At 35.1% G+C, this 14,623-nt stretch overlaps 1 protein-coding gene across 1 annotated transcript; it reads right to left on the bottom strand.

The window, feature by feature from the left end:
* Positions 1–8,726: 8,726 nt before the first annotated feature.
* LOC133203721 (mucin-2-like) lies at positions 8,727–12,871 on the bottom strand. Its single transcript, XM_061339493.1, has 2 exons — positions 11,944–12,871; positions 8,727–9,037 (listed from the first exon to the last, which is right to left on the bottom strand). Exons 1-2 carry the CDS (start codon positions 12,869–12,871, stop codon positions 8,850–8,852), a joined length of 1,116 nt encoding a protein of 371 aa, XP_061195477.1. The 3' UTR covers positions 8,727–8,849.
* Between the last annotated feature and the right edge of the window lie 1,752 nt (positions 12,872–14,623).

Below are 14,623 nucleotides of genomic sequence, written 5' to 3'. Positions count from 1 at the left end.
CTGATTTATGTTCTGTCAGTTTCGATGTAACCACTAATTGGTAAATGTCACTGGAATACATATCTGTCTGTTTCTAAAAGTAAAATGCATCCTTTTCCCGTCAAATATGTACTCATTACGTATTTTTATCATTAAATATATCTCTTATAGCCAAAATACAACTTCCATTAAATAAGGGATAGTGTTTGGATTCTTGCTTATACACAGTTTCATGAATTTTAAAGTGATCTTTCTTAATTGCATTTCTTTTTTGTCTTTCCATCATAAAGGATTTGGCTTATGTGAAAACGGTCTCAGAAAGGAATGATAATAATGGAATAACATATTTTATCAAATAATAATTTTGTAGCTCATATACCAATTCCATCCTGTGGAATAGAACATGGTAAACAATACGTTAAAGAGAAATTACAAATCAAAGAATTTAACACGGTCTATAATAACATACGATATTGATAATCCTTCACATCTCAAACAGACCCCACTTTCATATCTTTACTTCTACATGTTGATAGTGCATCTCAAATCAAAATCTGAAACATGTTAGCTCCATGTTTAATTACTCTCGAATTCACTCGAAAAAAAAAACCCTGAAAGTTTGAAATGAAATATGTGAAGATAACGAACAGTGAATGATCTAAAAAATTCCACATACAATACAAATCTGTGAACAGGAGATAAAACACGGACAACTGGAAATTCCAGAAGTGGGATCAGGTGCCTACGAGGGGTAAGCATCCCCTGTCGACCGGTAATTCGTAGTCAAATTAAGTATAAGAACAACGGCCTATTGATTTGTATTTCTTTTAAAATAATGTTCAGTCCGTGTTTCAGTCTGGACTCTACAGTCCTTAGAGAAGGGCGTTCTCGAGAGATCTTTCTGATTTTTGTTCCAATAGTCATGGCATACATCAACCCAGCTTACATGCTAGTATGTATGGTCCTACTTCTCTGAGGTAAGCCTTGATTTCATTTTTTGTTAAATTTACTGAAAGGAAAAAAAAAAACGCTGGGTAAAATAATATGCAAAAAGTTTTGACTGAATGGCCGAAAATTATGAAAATTGGTCACATGGGTAACATGGGTTACTGTGCACTAAAATCAGTGTTCAGAATTACTCAACCATGAAATATATGACATCACAAAGGGAGAATGGTAAAAAGCCAAAATCACGTGCATATTGACGACAGGTTTGTAAACACGTATTGTAATACCACTCGATGCTCTGGATGTATACACATTGATTTTTCCGATATTTCCTGACAATTTGGATTTCTTGCACTCATGGTTCGACTGACTGAAGTTTCATGGAGTATGTCATTTGCACTGTCGAAGTAAAGAAAAAGGCAACAGCAGGTTGCTGTGCAGTTTGTTGTGAATTTTTCAATCAAGAACGTTTTATCCGTCATCAGAGAGGAACTTGGAGGGTTTCCAAGCAACGTGGCGATGACGTTGGCGCGTGATAAAAGATTGGGCTATTCATTCTGCCACCTGTGTAATCGCCAAAAAACTACCAAGGAAACCGTTATTAATAAAGCATGTATTTATAATCGTTACATTCGCCCCAAACCTGAAAGAAATCGATTGCGCGATTTTGGTGTGGGAGCTTTTCAACTTTACGTCGGTATTCCTCTCACCCGCGCACGTTACGTGTGCGTCATATGTGTAATTTTTTTCAGCATGTTAACCCCGGCCCAATTAGCTAGAGTTTGTCAAGACTTTCTCGCAAACAATCACATTAACGCACTCGACTGGCCTCCCTAAAGTCTATCTTTTTCTCCAATCGAACATCTGTGGGACTGACTGGACGGTATGGTTTGAAGGCATCGGAATGCAAAAGCTACTCTCTACCAACTAAGGACTACCTTGCCGGAAGGATTGAATAAAATTCCTTTGAGAAAAATAATTGCACTGATGGATTTTTTGCAGAGGAGAATCAAGGCTAAGACAGATGCGCTAGGGAGGCATAGGAAATGATGAGAATTTTCAATTTTCACTTCTTGTGTTACCGTCATATGAGTTTCAATAACTCATGAATTATCCAGCTGTTATCAATCAAAATCAAATGAGATTTTGGTTCTTGTTGATTAACGATGGATTATAATGTTAGGTAACAATACTGGAAAATTTGTTCTATAAAAAACATTAAATTACTTCAAAACTTTACTCCATGTTTCTTTTTCCTTACAGTATATATAAATATTGTTAACATCTTAAAACATAGGCATCGTAAACCCTTTTTGCTGTTTGAAATTTTTTATATCTCCGTGCACGTTATTTATGCATAGATGGTCAAAAATACATGGGTTCTTTAGACGAGAATGTTGATATCCTTGTTTCATCAACTTGTTTGTCAACAACTTGTCGTTGTAGAAATTGTTCATACGTAGAGCATGCTCTAGCGTATCAAATCAACTTGAAGACAAAACCCATTATGCAGGTGATAAGGGTATATTGCTACATAAGTAAGGGAAGTTGACGATTGAAAGTGTTTTTCATTGTGTATAAAAAAAATTTAGAAAAGTGATGTCTAATTTCGACCAAAGAAATGTTTTAATTTACAATGTGATGTGTATGTTATTTCTGCAAGAACCCATGTACTTCCAGGCATATACTGTGTTATGATAGGTTTAATAAATTTAACATGCATCGTTCTCTTCGTTTGTTTGTTGTTTAACGTCCGTCTCCAGAATTTTCACTCACATTCAGACGCCGCCACTTGCCGGTTGAGGGCTACAAACTTGGACCTGAACTATGCACTCGGGGCTATTGAGCAGTAAGAGATCTTTTTCGTGCCATCACCTACGTGCATCTGAAGCAATTCGGCATGAATCAGCCAGAGTAAACGAGCAACTACATTCTGAAGAAAAAGCCATGTGTGACATGGGGACTGATCTTTCGGATGAGACCGTATAAACATAGATCCCGTGTCGCAGTAGGTGCAGGCACGAAAAAGATCCATCACTGCTGAAAGGCCGTGAGTACCGAGAACAGGTCTAAATGTGCAGCCCTCCACCGGCAAGTGATGGCGACTCAATATGAGCGAAGGAACGTTAAACAGAAAAACAGTCAATTTGACATTTAAATTTATAAACTAACAATATTCATTTTCATTCATACGTTGATTCGATATATTACATTGATCCGAAATAAAAGAAACAACAGAGTCTGACACATCTGTTTCATATTTGGATATTTTGCTAGAGAAAGACATTGATGGCAAACTAACAACTAAAATTTATGAAAAACGTGATGACTTTAACTTTTCTATCATCCACTTCCCTTATTTATGTAGCAATATAACAATATAACCTGCATATTGGGTATGTGTCTCCCAGTTGATTCGATAAGCATGAGTATGCTCTATGTACAAACTATTTTTAAAACGAGACAGGCTTCTGAGAAATAAGTTGATGATACGATGATACATGTTTATCAAGTCAACATTTCGCAAATTTTGCTGTCGATACAATGATCTTGTTTGCAAATACAATCAGCAGTTAGGTCGAATGTTGACTAACGTCTTTCATACAAATTGTTAGGCCATAATTTTCATACTGAATTATCTATGGATTTCTCAGTTTACCAGGCATGACAAGGGGCACACGGCGGGTTGTGTAAACAGGGGATGCTTTATCCTCCATGGCATCTCATCCCGTCTCTGATCTTTTCAAAGGTCCTTGTTTGCTCTGCCCACGATTTGTATTGTTATTTTGACTCTAGAGCATCATAACTGTCATAACTGTATCACTATCTTTATTTTCATGCAAGCTTTCAAGAAGGTACCAGAGTTACATGATCATTTTATGACTTTCACTTTCTTTTGCCTAATAGATTATTAATTGCCAAGTTATATTGAAATCAGACCAAAACTGTAGGAGGAGGAGGGTTTTGAAAGTATTTCACAGAAATTTCTATTTTAGTACCCATGGCAACACTGTTCAAATCAAAAACGGATACACAGAATTATGTATCTTAAGTAATGTTTACTTGTGTGTCAAATTATATTGAAATCAGACTAAAACTGTAAGAGGGGTAGCATTTCGAAAAAAAAAAATTGTTTACAAACGGACAGACAGACAGATGGACGGACAACGGAACCTTACTATTGCATAAGCTATTCTGGTCTCTGTCCAGTAGAGCTAAAAACGGGAACTTTTAAAATATCTAATAAACGAGTTGATCAAAATGTTTCCTCTTTTCACATTGTTGGGAAATGATACTTTCGCCCGCTTTCACTAAAAGTGGGGGATATTGGTTTTGGTTTTTCTGTCCGTCCGTCCGTCAGTCTGTATTTTTCATTTTGCAATTAAGTTTTATATCACAACTCCCTATGAGCTAAAGAAGACCCCTATTGATTTTGAGGTCAAAAGGTCAAAGTCGAGATCATAAATTCATACATTCTCTCTATGTGTACACTTTCGTTTTCGCGCGATATCTCGAAAAGGCTTTGAGCTTTTGCAATGAAATTTTATACCACAACTCCTTATGGCCTAAAGAAAACCCCTTTTGAGGTCTGAAGTTCAAAGGCCAAGGTCATAAAATTATATATTCTGTCTTTGTGTAACCCTTTCACTTCCGGGCGATATCTCAAGAAGCTTTTGAACTTTTGCAATGAAACTTTATACCACAACTCCCCAAGGCCCCACCCGCCCCTATCGTAGGGTCCCGCCCCGTTTTTTTTTTAATTTTGGTCTCGTTTTCTCTCTCTTTCTCCTTTAATCAAAAATCAATTGGAAATTTGTTGGCATCGATCACGGTCAAAGTTTTATAGTTACTCCCCGTTTGTATTAAAAATGGCATGACACTATTTCTAGTAAAGGAGAATGTGGAGAGTTATTACATAAATACAGATTTTCGACAGACTTTACATGGTAAATCAATTAGAACTGTTTAGTAAAGGCTAAATTAGAAATGTATTGTGTAAAAGTTTGCCAATATCGAACGTGTCAAGAACGACTCCAGGCAATGGGCCAGACATAAAAAAGAAGACCTTGACACTGTCAGAATGGATTAAATGTATCAGATGTATGTTAAAATCTTTCATTTAGCGATTGAGGGGCAATATGAAAACCATCTATCCTTCTGTGTTCAGTAATTCAGAAGTGAAAAAAGAATTAGATAGATTACATGATCAGTATCTACTTGTCCCAGCTGACAAAGCATGTAACAACATTGTCTTTGTCTGTAAGGCTCATTATTTTAATTGTATTTTAGAGGAACTTGTATTTAATTCTACAAGTTATAATCCATTTATATCCTAAGCTCACTTTCTAAGGAGGAAATTCTTCAAAATCATATGCCAGTTTTGAATATTTTTAATATTCTCAACAACCAAAATGAATTTGCATTACCGTATCTATTCCGAAACTTCATAAGTCCAGGCGTTTTGACATCATTGACAGCTGCTTTTTCAATAAAAATGAAACTCGTATATTTACTTACCTTGTCATTGGTCATTTACAAAATTATTTTGTTAAAAACATTCTGATTGTACACACAAGTACTCTGAAGTGGATATTAAAAAGATGCTTCAGTTTCTGATTGACATTATCTTTGTGGTATTTGGAGACCAGGTCTTCCAACAATCTGTTGGAATTCCCATGGTTACCAATTGCGCCTTGTTATTAGCTGACTAATTTTTGTATTTATATGGAGCACAATTTATTCAAAAACTTATACAGTAGAAAAAAAACTTGCTGTGGCCTTCAACTCGACATTTAGATATATCGACTACATATTATTAATTGACAATAGTTATTTCCCTTCATATGTCGACACGATGTATCCCAGTGAGCTTGAAATAAAAGATACCACCGAGTCTGATGCATCTGTACCATATTTGGATATGCTAGAAAAAGATGTTAAAGGTAATCTAACAACAAAGTTTTATGTAAAACGTGACGACTTTAACTTTTCAATCGTTAACCTCTCTTACTTATGCAGCAATATACCCTTATCACCTGCATATGGGGTTTTTATCTCTCAATTGATTCGATACGCAAGAGCATACTCTACGTATGAACAATTTCTAAATCGAGGTAGATTACTGAAAAGTTGATGAAACAAGAATATCAACAGTATCGTTTAAAGTCGTCATTTCGCAACTTCTATGGTCGATACAATGACCTTGTCAGCAAGTTCAACCTATCATTTAGTCAAATGCTGAGTGACGTTTTTCATGCTAGTTGATAGACCATTATTTACACACTGAATTGTCGACGGATTTTTCCGTTATTTCCCAATCATGACAAGGAGCACAGAGCGGGTGTGACCGTTCTGCATGGGATGTTCACTCCTCCATGGCGCCTGATCCCACCTCTGATGCACAAAATATTTGGACCCCCATTCAATTTCATATTTATTCATCGTTATTTAGATGTTTATAGTAGTAGAAAATAAAAAAATAAAATCCGCCCACCCGCCCCAATTTTTAACAAAATTAGGACAAAAATCTAACTTTAAAGTTATGTGGCCTTAAGGCTAAAAGCTGAAAGGTCAAGGCTGACTTTTTTTCTTTCTCCATCTGCAATTTTTTTTTCCATTTCTTCCTCCCTTTTACTTTTTCCTTAAGCGGGGAACACAAATTCTCTGAAATAGCTTGGTTTTTTAAAAATAGTTTTGTAATGTCATATGCATGTAAAAACAGCCTTTAAGGTGTTTAAAATCAGTAATTTTTGTTTACTTTGAAAAATAGTATTACAAGCGCTGTTTTCTTTATTAAAAGGCTTTTCGGAAATATAATTTGATAACATTTACAGCTATGAAAATTCTATGATCTGGAGTATTAATGTGTAAAAAAAAAATCATTAATTTGACATCATAAATGTCAAAACTAAGACGTTATATACACAAACGCTTTTCGTTAAAAAAAATTACGACGTTGGGTGATAATGCGGCGCATCAGATTTTTATGTTATACAGTGTTAAGCCGGGTAACCACTCTTGTCCTTAGGAAAAAAAGAGATGGAAACGATTGTACGACACAAAAAGATGTCTCGGACACTGGTGTTTACCTGGAAAAGAGGTTTGGGGATGACTGGACTGATTATCCAATGGAAGAGGCGTTTGGTAGACCAACAAAAATGACGCCAAACTGAAAAGTCATGAGCTGGACGTCATACATGGAATTCGCCGTTTAACTACGCAAGCAGTTAGTTTTATGAATTGGTTGGAAAATTGTCTATTAAAAATTATTCTTCAATCTTTTGATAATTCTTGTATGTGTGAGATTGATAACTAGGCAACTAACAGAGATTCAAATGCCGTTTTGATGTTATGCTGCAAACGAAATTTTAAAGAAGAACAACTCTTGAACAAAGTCACAAAAGCCACGAGCTTTGTTTTGATGATGATATGTAAGATTCGTTTAACTAAGATTAAAATGTTATTTATAGAGAAATTTTAGTAAAATTTCTATGTAGTATTAAACATTAAATAATGAATATGGTGCATGCTAATTTTTAACGTTATATTAATGAAACAAAAAATATTGAAAACATTCGCGTTTTTCTACCTTCGTTTATACTGACTATTATTCACATAAAACAGATGCTTCTTCTTCCTAATGTGGTGTTCTATCTTAGTTTCAACATTCATAATATTTCTTTCACAGTAATTTGTTTATATATATATATATATATATAAGTCATAAAAGTTTTATGCAAATTCTAAACAGGAAGGAAATCTACAAATTTAAAAACTGGTTAAAAGGATATTATTATAATATCTTTTTCTGGGCTAATTTAAGCAACAAATGTAATTAACCAAAGAAGAAAATGACAACATTTACGTAAATGCTGTACTTTGAGAGATCAGTCGAATATTTCTAACTAGAAAGGGAGCAAATCATTTGGATTTTTATACTATTATTTTGAGAGCTAAAATGTCTTGCTTCAAATCTAAATGACTTTCCCTTCACTTTCACGACAATTTGCTTAATTGTATCCATATGCCAACCCGGATGAGCTCAGGATACAGTGATCTTAAGGACAGACGATACGTTCCTCAACAATATATAATTTTTTTCCAAGATTTTGTCATTGAAGTACTGCTACTTTAACATGTTTACTCACAAAAAATTGAGGTACCTTACCAGGCATTTGTGCAAGATACCAGAGGATGATGTCTCTTAAATTATCCTTTTGAAAATAACTTAATTTGCCAATATTAAAGTTTTTAGTATGTTGATTTTTTAAAGACAATTAGAAAACAGTTTAGAAAACACAAGGTAATTATAATTTTGAATATTTTTCATATTTTATGATGATATACAAAACAGATATTTGAGGAACGTATCGTCTGACCTTAAACAACAAACAGACAACATGTCACGATACCTTGGAGTATATTTGCTTAAGAAATAAAATGCTTCATTGTTCTCTGAATGAAATATGGAGATAACGAACAGTATTCAAGCTCAAAGTCCATTTAAACAATACTAATCAGGAGCAGAGCAAACACGGACCTCCAAAAACACAATGTTAACTGCAAAGGTCAGCAGCAAGGTGGGATCAGGTGACATGAATATAAATAATGATCGTACAGGAGTACATGAGAGATGGAACGCTAGTACAAAGTATCTTATTTAACATTGTTTAAAGGCCAACTTTTTATCTTAAGTGAATGTAAAACTAAATATTACATTGATAATAAGGTTTTCTAGCCTCCCCTATCATTTTGGGGAAAAATTGCCAGTAAGCGCATACTTAATAAAAACGCTTACATCAAAAGCACACTATTTATTCTTCAAAAAATGAAAATTTAAAATAACATTCCAGTAATATCTTCGAAGAAAACAGAGAAATTTCAAAAATTGAGGTAGAGCTAAAGTTTTTTATGTTTTCTGTCTAAGGTTGGTAGTTTCTGCATTCTGGAACCCTGGATGGATGGTCACAATTCTGGATGGCTTTATTGAAGACCGTGCCAGGGGGACATTGCTCGTGATATTCAAGATTTGGCCCACACTGATAAAACATACCACAGTCTGCAGGGTCTCTGTGTATACCATATCCATGCGTACTGCAGAAGGTGCCAGCTACAAAACAATTCTACACTAGAAGTTCAGTTATAAATCTGAATTCTGAGTTAGAATCAAAGGGTAAGCAAGATTTTCAATCTCGAAACACCTACTTTTAAACTGCTTAATACTGTACGTAATTTTTTTGAAAATGAATTTTATCTTTTGAAAAGAAATGAATGCTTACATTACTTTATGCTTGGATGTTAAGGTAGAATAAAATTTTCAATCTCGAAACACCTACTTTTAAACCGCTTAATACTGTACGTATTTTTTTTGAAAATGAATTTTATCTTTTGAAAAGAAATGAATGCTTACATTACTTTGTGCTTGGATGTTAAGGTAGAATAAAATTTTCAATCTCGAAACACCTACTTTTAAACCACTTAATACTGTGCGTATTTTTTTTTGAAAATGAATTTTATCTTTTGAAAAGAAATGAATGCTTACATTACTTTATGCTTGGATGTTAAGGTAGAATAAAATTTTCAATCTCGAAACACCTACTTTTAAACCGCTTAATACTGTACGTATTTTTTTTGAAAATGAATTTTATCTTTTGAAAAGAAATGAATGCTTACATTACTTTGTGCTTGGATGTTAAGGTAGAATAAAATTTTCAATCTCGAAACACCTACTTTTAAACCACTTAATACTGTGCGTATTTTTTTTTGAAAATGAATTTTATCTTTTGAAAAGAAATGAATGCTTACATTACTTTATGCTTGGATGTTAAGGTAGAATAAAATTTAGAGTGAGAACTGAAACAGGTAGTATTCGCACATTGTATTTTAAATAAATTTAACGTAGAATAATTAAATCCATTTAGTTTTGCTCCAGTGATATCCCTTGCAATCAATGTTTCACTTGATAAGTTATTTCTTACACTAAAACCATGGACAGTTGAGACAGGATTTGTCTCTTCCAGATATAGAATAATAAGACTTTTTAATCAGTCAGTCTTCGGATTTCTTTACATTACCCTTATGCTATATGGTTTTATTGCTTCAACGGCAGAAAAGGTGAAAAATTCTTTTGAAAAATTTGGAGGGCGGGGGTTAATTTGACTGAAAAATTGAAATCATAAACAAATTCTATAATTCTTTAGAATCTGGAAATAAATGTGATTCTGAGAAATTATGCTAGGAAATATTTTAAGGATTAATCAGTCTTTGGCAATTTAGTATATACACTATTCATGTACATGTATATAGCTTAAAATACCCATTGACGAACATAATTTTATATATCACCTATCCTTAAACAAGAGGCCCATGGGCCACATCGCTCACCTGAGCACACTGGCTAGGAAAAAAAGCAAAAATCAGTTCAGTATTGAAAAGTTAACGGGGGAGAGAGAGGGGGGGGGGATGGGGGATTTTAAACTACCAATGCTTTCATATCAATATAACAAATAACTTTGCTGTTCTTGAGCAGAAGATTTTTTCCCATATATTCATTTGTAAAAATTTGATCCCCCATTGTGGCCCCACCCTACCCCCGGGGGTGCTCATTTGAACAATCATTTGAACGATGCTTCCATATCAATTTGACTAATCATGGCTTTTCTGTTCTTGAGAGAAAGATTTTTTCCTATATATTCCTCTGTAAACTTTGATCACCCATTGTGGCCCCACCCTACCTCCAGGGGTCATGATTTGAACAAACTTGAATCTACACTACCTGAGGATGCTTCCATATAAATATGATCAATCATGTCTTTGCTTATCTTGAGAAGAAGATTTTTAAAGTTTTTTTCTATATACTCTTACGAAAAACTTTGACCCCCCCATTGTGGCCCCACCCTACCCCCAGGGGTCATGATTTGAACAAACTTGAATCTACACTACCTGAGGATGCTTTCATATAAATATGACCAATCACGGCTTTGCTGTTCTTAAGAAGAAGATTTTTAAAGATATTTTCCTATATATTTCTATGTAAAACTTTGATCCCCCATTGTGGCCTCACCCTACCCCCGGGGGTCATGATTTGAACAAACTTGAATCTACACTACCTGAGGATGCTTCCATATAAATATGATCAATCATGGCTTTGCTGTTCTTAAGAAGAAGATTTTTAAAGATATTTTCCTATATATTTCTATGTAAAACTTTGATCCCCCATTGTGGCCCCACCCTACCCCCGTGGGTCATGATTTGAACAAACTTGAATCTACACTACCTAAGGATGCTTCCATATAAATATGACCAATCATGGCTTTGCTGTTCTTAAGAAGAAGATTTTTAAAGATATTTTCCTATATATTTCTATGTAAAACTTTGATCCCCCATTGTGGCCTCACCCTACCCCCGGGGGTCATGATTTGAACAAACTTGAATCTACACTACCTGAGGATGCTTCCATATAAATATGACCAATCATGGCTTTGCTGTTCTTAAGAAGAAGATTTTTAAAGATATTTTCCTATATATTTCTATGTAAAACTTTGATCCCCCATTGTGGCCCCACCCTACCCCCGGGGGTCATGAATTGAACAAACTTGAATCTACACTACCTGAGGATGTTTCCACATAAGTTTCATTTTTCCTGGCCCAGTGGTTCTTGAGAAGAAGATTTTTAAATGATGTCATTATTTTTTCACTAATTCCTAATTATCTCCCCTTGAAAGAGGGCGTGGCCCTTCATTTGGACAAATTTGAATTCCCTTCACCCAAGGATACTTTGTGGCAAGTTTGGTTGAATTTGGCCCAGTGGATCTTGAGAAGAAGATGAAAATGTGAAAAGTTTACAACAACAACAACGACAACGACAACAACGACGACAGACAACGGACAAATTTTGATCAGAAAAGCTCACTTGAGCCTTTGGCTCAGGTGAGCTAAAAAACTATAATTATTCTTCCACTTCACTTTACCTTGAGACGAAAGTCTCGTGAAAATGAATCAATAAAAAAGTCGTACCTTGGTTCGGATAAAACGCAGGTACGTGGTTATGAGGATCCTTAGTTGTGCCCTTAGTCACGTGTTGAGTACTTTGTGTCGTGCTAGATGATGGAGGTGGAGCCATAGTGGTAGTGGTGGTCACGTGTTGTGTACTTTGTGTCGTGCTGGATGATGGAGGTGGAGCCATAGTGGTAGTGGTGGTCACGTGTTGTGTACTTTGTGTCGTGCTGGATGATGGAGGTGGAGCCATAGTGGTAGTGGTGGTCACGTGTTGTGTACTTTGTGTCGTGCTGGATGATGGAGGTGGAGTCATAGTGGTAGTCGTGGTCACGTGTTGTGTACTTTGTGTCGTACTGGTAGTGGAAGATGGAGCCATTGTCACCTGTTTTGTACTTTGTGTATTGCTGGACGAAGGTGACGGTGCAACAGTTGTAGTCGTGGTAACATGTTGAGAACTTGGTGGTGTTTTGGTAGAGGGCGATGGGGCCTTCATTGTGGTCTTAGTCATGTGTTGAGTACCTTGCGGTATGCTGGTAGAAGGAGATGGAGCCTTAGTTGTAGTTGTGGTCATGTGTTGTGTACTTTGTGCCGTGCTGGAAGAGGGAGATGGGGTTTTCAAGATGGTTTTGGTCACTTGCTGCTGACCTTTGCAGTTAACATTGCTTGGCAAATCACAAAATTTGGTAACGTCATTGAACAAAAGACCGGATGCACAAGACACTTCTAAACTCTGGGAACCGGCACAGATGAAGTAATTTGAACAAGAATTTGGATCAGCATAGAATCCAGTTACTTTTCCGGTACAGTCAAAACGATTAGTCAAACCAATGTGATGGGTGGTTTTGATTGGTCCTGTATTGGAGTTAGGTGTGGTTTTCTGGCTGGTCGGCAGGGTAGTTTGTACTGACTGGGTTTTCATGGTACTTGATGCAGTTGAAGGTTGCATTGTTGAAGTAGCAGTTGTTTTGGCATCAGTTACTCTTTAAATTAGAGAAATACTGTTCATACACTCAGAGATTAAAAAAAAAACATACGATGATGGAGAAAAGATTCTATTTCTCGTTCAATTTCCTTCACCCCATCTTTGCCAACCAAGTGTTTTTGATTCGCTACACTCCTCGTAAACTCTGTTTGTAGAGAGTGTGGCGGGTCAGAATCACTTGTCTAGCGAAGATTCCTTCACCTGAAAAATTAAAGTGTAATGTCTCTCTGATAAGTGATAACTTTCGAAAGAAATTATTCCAGTGAATTGTCTTACCACAGTTTACTAATTATGACCATTATGTAGTCAATTCAATCAAATTTGAACTATGTTACACATATTGAATTTGTTACAAATATTGATCTCTATTTTCTATTGCCAATATTTTTATTAGTTTACCTAAAACGTTTATACTCAGCTCGTTTAAACTGTTAAAATTGAGATATTTCTATCTCTTAACATATATAAGTAAGCAACACTTCGTACTTCGAACTATTTTCCATTTGAATCTAATGCTATTATTGTTGATAAAAATCAATGTTTGGAATTTTAAAAAAATGGTGAAATTTAGAGCAGAGGGATATTTCACCTTAAATAAAGTTGAATAGTCCTGATGGAATTTATGCTCCTGTGGGGTGACTCAAAAAATACATCCTTTACATAAACTTTTAAAAATGACTCTGCTATCATTAAAAACTATGTATAAAATTAATTTCTGTGGCCTTAATCTTATCTAAATGTTAACACCTCTGATCATGAGCAACCGTTGTGTATGCACATATATATCCTTCCACTACCCTAGCACTGAAATTGAACGATTTTTGGCCTTATGAACATTTGACTTCTGAGCCATATTTAATTGATATTACCCAATCAACTATGGCTAAGAATCATGCCAGAACTCTTGGCTACAGGCAAGCATTATGTCAAGTGTGACTCCTGATGCTCCTCACATACAATGTTTAGTCTCTTCGAATTTTACATTTTCGAGACCTTTAGAAGGGAACACATGCATACCCTGTGACCTTGGCCTTATCTAAATGACTTTTAATCAGATTCATAGTTATAATCAACCCTCAGAGTATGGTTTTGTTAAGTTATTCAATATTAAGAAATTATGATATTGATAAAAAGTTTACACTAAAACTCGGTGGCTTTGCCCTTGTCCAATTAACTACAACGCAGTGTTGTTCAAAATTCTCTACCCTCAAACAACCCATATACCTACTAAAATCTAATTTTTCTTCCTATCAGAGTTAAGACCAAGTCAAAGATTGAACACTTTTAAACCCTGTGATCTTGAGCTTGTCCAAATTACCCTGGCTTTTGGTCAGTGCACACCTAGAGTAACAAGGCACCTTTATTTCAAGTAAGTTTCTGATGTTTCTCCTATCTCTTTCAAAGCTTTGGCCACAGCAAAAATATTTTTGAACGATCTTGACCTTGTCCAAATGACCTTGGTACAGGATCAAGACCTTACCCTTCTCATTCCTGACACAGAAATTAAGTACAATCAAAAATATTCTACTATAAATTATAATATTTTAATGTCGGTAAATTGTAGAACACTGTCTGTTGATTTGAATATTTCTAAAAATTATATCTAACTGAAATTTTCAAATCGGAACTTTTTTCTCTCTATTAGAGCTGAATAATTATCGACGAAAATGACTTTTAAAAAATCCGGAATTTGAACTGGGATGAATTAAATTTTGT

The sequence above is a fragment of the Saccostrea echinata genome, unplaced genomic scaffold (assembly GCF_033153115.1).
Source record: "Saccostrea echinata isolate AGI-Se365-2 ecotype Australia unplaced genomic scaffold, CSIRO_AGI_Sech_v1 ptg000002l, whole genome shotgun sequence".
NCBI classification, from domain to species: Eukaryota; Metazoa; Mollusca; class Bivalvia; order Ostreida; family Ostreidae; genus Saccostrea; species Saccostrea echinata.
This window is presented reverse-complemented; position numbering and strand designations above follow the sequence as displayed.